The following is a 7,290-nucleotide window of genomic DNA, read 5'->3' on the forward strand; positions in this document are numbered from 1 at the left end:
GGGGACAAAGAGGAGCAAAACTACCAGGACAAAGGCCGAGTAATCCAAACCCTGGGAGGGCAGCTCATCTACGACTGTTCTGTGGCCGCAAGAGTCCTCTTCAAGGGCCACGTCTTGAGAAGTGGGTTTCAGTCCTCGGTGGTGACCGAGACACTCGGGGAGCAAGCACAGCTCTGCTGTCCTCCGCGGTGCTCCCGGGAGGGTGTACAGGGAGGCGCGCACTCGGGAAGCGCTGGGTCTGATGACTCCGAGGGAGGGAGCTAACGCTGGAGCCCCGTGGGTGTTAAGACAGTCGGGGTGTGGTGGTCGAGGCTGGAATCGCAATTTACAGAGACATGGAACTCTTAAAGCCGAAATGGCCTCAAAACGTCCCATTGCCGAGCTGAGGTCCGAGCGTGCGCTCTCCTCGTGCGACTGCAGCTGGGACCCCTTCAAGGCGGGTGGGTGTCCCTAGCGCCCGTCTTCATCTGCGGGAGGTCGAGGCAAACGGCCCAGGCTCTCTGCCTAGGCGGCTGAATCATTTCTTCCTAGAGCTCACACTTCTCCAAGGGTTTGAGGAGATTTTCTCAGCAGTTTACTGATCTAAACATTTTAGGTCAAATTTTGGTTCAAATACATTCATTTTGTTAAAAATAGGCTCCTGAGACTACTGTCTGCCCCGTCTTTCCTAAGGACTCTAGAGAAAAGGGTTTTTCTTATTTACCGGAGGCAAATTTTTCCTTCTAACTGTTAGAGGGGGAAAAAAATTCTGGCCTGGTTGTCCTTGATGCGGGCCACTGGACCCCTGTGCCCGATGTTGGCCGGCTGGTCCTGCGCGGCCGACAGCCAGGACACACTCACCTAAGCACGCTTTCGGCTGCTTTTCTTTCCGCGTCTTGAAATGGAAATCAGAAAGCGACGCGGGAGGCGGGTCGGGTCTCCGGATCCAGCGAATTCGACATCTACTCGCTTTTGGTATCGATCCGGGTCGGGGTCTCAAGAAAGTCCGATATTTCCTGCCCTTCTGGCCCAGGGTAGGGAGGCTCCGTGGGCGCTCTACAACCCTGTCTGAAAGTCTAATGTGCTGCGTTCCCGCCTCCCGGTCTGCACTCGGGAAACGTTTTTCACCCAGTTGCCCTGGACCCTCGCCACCTGGCATTTTCATTTTAGGACATGATCTTTCCAGCTCAGGACCTTCCCGAGGGGAAGTAGCCCACAAGAACACCCCAAGGCTGGAATTTCAGAAACAGCAACCGGGGAGAACTCGTGGTTGAGTTCGAAGATGGGATCGGAAGACCTATGCCTAGTTCCAGGGGAGACTGCCCTGGGTTCCAGGCGCACACAGCCTGCGTTCAGGCCTGGCTTGGTCGGGTGAATTAGTAAGACCAGCGTGGGTCCGAGGCGCCGTCCAAGCCTCCGAGCACCGAACCAACCAGTTCAGGGCGCCGTTGCGCACTGTGGCCACTTGGGGTCGCACTTTATGTCTGTTTGAACCTCCGTGCAGCCTTCAGAAGCTTGGATCAGCTTAATCCTTACAAAACGTTGAGACAAAAAACAGGGCCGGTTCCTGCACTAGCAGCTCAGAGCAACTCGGTGCACCGACCAGTGTCGGCCTCGGCTCCGAGCCTCGCAGCTCTCAGGTTTCCATACGACTGGCCAGTGAAAGGTATTCAGAGCCTTTGGGCAGACTTTTTCTTGTTTACCTTCTTTAGGAACATTTTGGGGGTGGGGTGGGGGGTTAACGAACTGAGCGGCGAGACCATTGGAGCTCTCTCTGTCTCAGAGCGCAGTCACCGAACCCGCCAGGAGAGGAACGGCGCCTCTTGTCCGGAGGAACCTTCCTAGAGGTTAAGAGTTAAGTCTGAACAGAACTCTTGGAGCCCCAGCCCCGCCCTCCCCCACCACATACATTTGCGCAGACCTCCAGAAACACAGGCTCGCACGACACACATTCACTCGGCCCGCGGCGCCGAGGACATAAGGAGCGTCGCCCACTGGGCGGGGGCCGCTTGGGAACAAAGGGCCGGGGAAGCGTCCTCCCGGCGCTTATTCTGAGCCTACTTGAGGGTGCCACGGGCCAAGGTGGGAGTGCAAAGAGTACTAGGGAGGTGTGAGTGCAGGCAGGGAGGTGGGCACAGCGGCTTGGTCCAGAAGTGGGGCGCACACCGAAGGCGAGTGTGCGGGGACCTCAACTCAGAGGATGTTGGGGGTTGGGCCCAGGCCGGCCGTCCCACTCGGCTCCAGCCCTCCTCCAGGCCTCAGCGGCTTCGGGGATCCTCCGGCCTCGAGTCAGCTGACGCGGGGGGCGGGGGAGCTGTCAGGCACGCCCCGCCCATCGTCGCTGGGCCGCGGGGGCCGTGCAGCCATTGGCCGACACGCCGGGCCGCTTGGGCCCCCGCGCTCCAGTGACATCAGGAAGCGATAAAAGGCAGCGGCGGCGCCAGCTCCTGCACAGCTGCACCGCCGTGCTGCGAGCGGCTGCAAGCAAGAAAGCCCTAGAGCCAAAGAGCTGGAGAGCGAGCGGCGGGCGCTTTGCCCCGCGCCTCCCCTCTGCCCCAACGCGCACCTCGCCTGCTTCACCACCCCGCCCCAGCTCGACACGACTCGGTCCCGGCGCGGCCGCAGCCCCGAGCTCCGGGGCAGCTCAGGCAGCCTCGGGAGGACTCTCCGGCGCGCCGCCGCGTCCCCAGACAAAGGCTTGGCCGGCGGCCCCGGCCCGCAGCGCCCTCGGCTCCCCGCCTCCCCGGCTTGCCGCTCTTCGCCCCCGCGTTTGGCTCGGCGCGTCCCGGCCGGCCGCAAAGTTTCCCCCGCGGCAGCGGCGGCTGAGCCTCGCTTTAGCGATGGCCGCGGAGCTGAGCATGGGGCCAGAGCTGCCCACCAGCCCGCTGGCCATGGAGTACGTCAACGACTTCGACCTTCTCAAGTTCGACGTGAAGAAGGAGCCGCTGGGGCGTGCGGAGCGTCCCGGCCGGCCCTGCACACGCCTGCAGCCCGCTGGCTCGGTGTCGTCCACCCCGCTCAGCACACCGTGCAGCTCGGTGCCTTCTTCCCCCAGCTTCAGTCCGACTGAACAGAAGACTCATCTCGAGGACCTGTACTGGATGGCGAGCAACTACCAGCAGATGAACCCCGAGGCGCTCAACCTGACACCCGAGGACGCCGTGGAGGCGCTCATCGGTTCGCACCCAGTGCCACAGCCGCTGCAGAGCTTCGACGGCTTCCGTAGTGCGCACCACCACCACCACCACCACCACCCTCACCCTCACCACGGGTACCCGGGAACCGGTGTGGCTCACGATGAGCTGGGCCCGCATGCTCACCCGCACCATCACCACCATCACCAAGCATCTCCGCCGCCGTCCAGCGCTGCCAGTCCAGCGCAACAGCTGCCCACCAGCCACCCCGGGCCGGGACCGCACGCAGCGGCCGCAGCGACGGCTGCAGGTGGCAACGGGAGCGTGGAGGACCGCTTCTCAGACGACCAGCTGGTGTCCATGTCGGTGCGTGAGCTGAACCGCCACCTGCGGGGCTTCACCAAGGACGAGGTGATCCGCCTGAAGCAGAAGCGGCGGACCCTGAAGAACCGGGGCTACGCCCAGTCGTGCAGGTATAAACGCGTCCAGCAGAAACATCACCTGGAGAACGAGAAGACGCAGCTCATTCAGCAGGTGGAGCAGCTTAAGCAGGAGGTGTCCCGGCTGGCCCGAGAGAGAGACGCCTACAAGGTCAAGTGCGAGAAACTCGCCAACTCCGGCTTCAGGGAGGCGGGCTCCACCAGCGACAGCCCCTCCTCTCCCGAGTTCTTTCTGTGAGTCGTGGCGGGTCCCGGCCCCCGCCCTTACCCTGGCCCAGACTCCCTGTCCTGTGTCCCTAACCCTGGACTCCTTGTCCCTGCCATGGCCCCGGCCTTGACCTGTTTGACTCGAGAGAGAGGGAGAGAAAGAGGGAGGAAGGACGCGCGGGCCGCGGGCGACGGGCGGGAGCGCGGGTGGGTAGGGAACCTTGGCTCAGAAGAGAGCGGCGCAGGCCAGCGCAGCCTGCTAGACTTGGGCAGAGTGAGAGAGACCCGGGCGGGTGGGAGGTCCCGGAGTTAACTTTTCTCCAATCTGGAAGGCAGCGAGGCATTTTCCAAGGAGTCGCCACGGCCGTCTGGACACTTATGGCTCTGGGAACTTTGTGAGTGCCAGGGCGGCCGATTCGCAGCCCAGAGCTCAGTTCGTCCCAGGAAGAGCAGAGGAGGGGAGCGGAGAGGAGAGGGACTCTGGAGTCCCCGAGGGCGAGAGGCAAGGCTGAGCTAAGGAAGGAAGAACAGACAGATCTGTCTGTCCAGAGTCCGGAGAACACTGGCTCTCAGCCGGAGACGCGGGCCTTAGGACATTCGGCGCGCGAGGAAAAAAAAAAATCTCATCAGTTTTATTGCCTGCTCGATTATATAGAAAAATACGAAAATCTGCATTAAAAATATTAATCCTGCATGCTGGACATGTATGGTAATAATTTCTATTTTGTACCATTTTCTTGTTTAACTTTAGCATGTTGTTGATCATGGATCATAACCCCCTTGTTTCTTTGAGTGAGAAGGGATGCAGTTCCAAAACTCCTGCAGCTGCGAGAGAGCGGAGTTTCAGTCGCCGGCCGGCTTGTAAATTACCCGCCCGGCCAAACCACACTGAGAACGTAGCAGCAAGCTGAGTCTTTGTTTGGGTTCATTATTATGGCATTTTGTTTGTAAGTGAAAATAAAAGAAAGATAGAAAAACAGCCAACTCTTGTCCTGGGGAACCTTTGGAATTTGTCCCCTTTTCCTTCCCACTTTAGTTTTCTGTTTCGTTGGTGTTGAGGGAAAGATTGGAAGGGAGAGACAACAACTGTGGGCGTCCACACCTTGGGTGCAGGAGCGCGTCCTCTACCCGGTCTTCTGGCCAAATTGCCCCCCCCCCCATCTCCCAAGAAGAAAAGAGACCGGCTCCTTGGCTTTGCATCCTAAGGAGTCATCCCAGGGCTGGCTTGGAATCCTCCAGGAAGGCGCTAATTGCAAGTCCCCTCCCCCAGAGCTTAGGGTGAAAGGATTCCCCCCACCTCTTGCTACTTGTCAATGATGAGCTTTCATCGAACCAAATGCCATTCTCAGAATGTACCAGAAACCCACACATTGGCAAGTAATGCTGCAACTTTCAAGTGCGTTCTTTAGACCGATGCATTCTGTGTTTCCCTGCTGTCGGGATAGCAGGGAGAGTTTCTGGAGTGTCCCACTCCCTTCCGTTGTACAGTATAGTCATAGGGGAGGCCTGGGTGTTTTTCTTTATTGTTACTTTCATTTCTGCGGGTCAGTAAAAGGATTTAAGTTGCACTGACAAAAATACCAAAATGAAAGCGTACTTTTTAAAGTTCCCATCTGAATTTGCTGGCGCTGCTGGCTGGATGCTTTTTTGTTTGTTTGTTTTTGAGTTTGTATTAGTTGATAAATTTACAGTAATAACAAGATTGTATGAACCGCATGGTGCTTGCAGTTTTAAATATTGTGGATATTCGTCCTGCATCAGAAACGAGCTTTGGTTTTTACTGATTCAACTGTGTTGAAATCAAACCTGCAGCAACGCAACAGAAATTGTTTTTAATTTCATGTAAAATAAGGGATCAATTTCAACCCCTGCTTATGATATGAAAATATTAAAATCTAGTCTTATTGTAGTTTTAATTCAGACTGGTTTCTGTTTTTTGATTATTAAAATGGTTTCCTATTTTGCTTATTAAAACCATGGAAATGGTGTTTATTTAGAGGACTCTGTGTTTGCATGACTTTGACTCTCTCATTTCTTCAAAAATTTCTCCTGTATATCAAGTTTGGGGCATTTTCTGGCAATGGACCTCAAACCAAGGATGGACAGATCCTTCTCTCCAGCATATGATTGAGTGTGCTGTCTATGAGCCTCAAACGTATTCTCTGCTTTCCACCCAGGTTCAGACCCCAGCCGAGAGAGTCCATCTGTAGGCTGAGGGGGGACATACGTGAAAGAGACATTCAACAGTGCTTTCAGGCTTGGCGGTCAGGATCAGGAGTGGACTGCTAACTGCAACTCTTGCCTTCCTGCCTGGGTGTTTAGGTCTCAACTTCCTTCAGCCAGGCACGGGGCAGCTTAGAACTAGACAGCCAGCTTTGAACTGAGGCTTACCTTCCTTTCTCCAAGGCTGACCAAGCAGGTGACACCTGACACTAGATCTTGGGATGCAGGACCCTCTTGGTAGGAGGCCTCTCCTTGGATTCTTCTTCCTTGGTTAGTATGTTCAGGGTGCACAGTGTCATCAGCTCTCAAAAAATGGCACTGTGTAGAGGAGCTTGGCTGTCAGTGTCTCCTCAAACTGGAGGCTGGAGGGGTTTAGGTGACTCCGTGTAGCGGCTCTAGCAGTAGCCTGAAGATTCCTGACATGGAAGTGGCCCTAGACCTCTTCCCTGTCCCTGGTCCTTTGCAGATCAGTACCTACCTTGTGGCCCACACTCCTGGCAGCCTCCATGGAATCCTGTCTGTGATTTAGATGGTCTTTAGACTAACCTCTCTCTGGCATTGGAGCAGAACACCCAGACCTTAGCGGAGGTCTGCCTTTTGGTGTGGTTAGCTCTCCTGGGAACTTCCAGTTTCCAGAGTAGACTCTGCCTTGAAATTCTTGGTGCTGGAGTTCCTAACATGGAATTTCAGGATCCAGATGGGGAGGTTATAGACTCAAGCAGGAGGACCTGAGTAGGGGGTAGCCTGGAAAAGAAGAGGGGCGTGAAATACAAGGGAACAAACAGATTTTGGCTAGGATCCCTGGGGCTTGGGTTCTTGGCATCTGAGGACAAGTTTGGGGGACCTTAAAATACAAAAACAAAACCAACCAAACAGCAACACGAACAAAAACCAGAGCAAAATAACAGTAACCACAATACACACCTATAGTGCATTGGTGGTGTGATTTCAGCTTGAAGTGATTTCCCAAACCCATTCTGGTTTTCCCAGTGGAAACACAGTCTGGCAAGGAAGGCTCTGGCCTCCATTTGGGAAAAGGCAGCAGAGCCCATTTCTCCCATGTAGGAGGGTGTGATCTATTTGTTAGTTCATATGCAAGTGCCACTACAGGTACAGATTTATCACCTTTAGGAAAACAGGCCTCTGTTAGAGTTAGGGGGGTATCTGAAGAGACTCGGTCGGGATCAGGGACTTCTGGTGGCAGAGGCCTTAAATCTGGTGGTCTGATTCTGTCTAGAATCATTCTAAACAGACTAGCGTCCACTTCGGGCACTGCCTGGATTTTAGGAAAGGTTGTAAATTCCAGA

At 55.7% G+C, this 7,290-nt stretch overlaps 1 protein-coding gene across 1 annotated transcript; it reads left to right on the plus strand.

Annotated features, from left to right (window-relative positions):
* Nucleotides 1-1,526: 1,526 nt before the first annotated feature.
* Mafb (MAF bZIP transcription factor B) lies at nt 1,527-5,676 on the plus strand. Its single transcript, XM_036186327.1, has one exon. It carries the CDS (start codon nt 2,820-2,822, stop codon nt 3,789-3,791), a length of 972 nt encoding a protein of 323 aa, XP_036042220.1. The 5' UTR covers nt 1,527-2,819; the 3' UTR covers nt 3,792-5,676.
* Nucleotides 5,677-7,290: the final 1,614 nt, after the last annotated feature.

The sequence above is a fragment of the Onychomys torridus genome, chromosome 4 (genome assembly GCF_903995425.1).
Source record: "Onychomys torridus chromosome 4, mOncTor1.1, whole genome shotgun sequence".
NCBI classification, from domain to species: domain Eukaryota; kingdom Metazoa; phylum Chordata; class Mammalia; order Rodentia; family Cricetidae; genus Onychomys; species Onychomys torridus.

What these genes read in the sequence shown, in the direction of transcription:
- Mafb (XM_036186327.1), top strand. Translation starts at nt 2,820, where the DNA reads ATGGCCGCGGAGCTGAGCATGGGGCCAGAGCTGCCCACCAGCCCGCTG.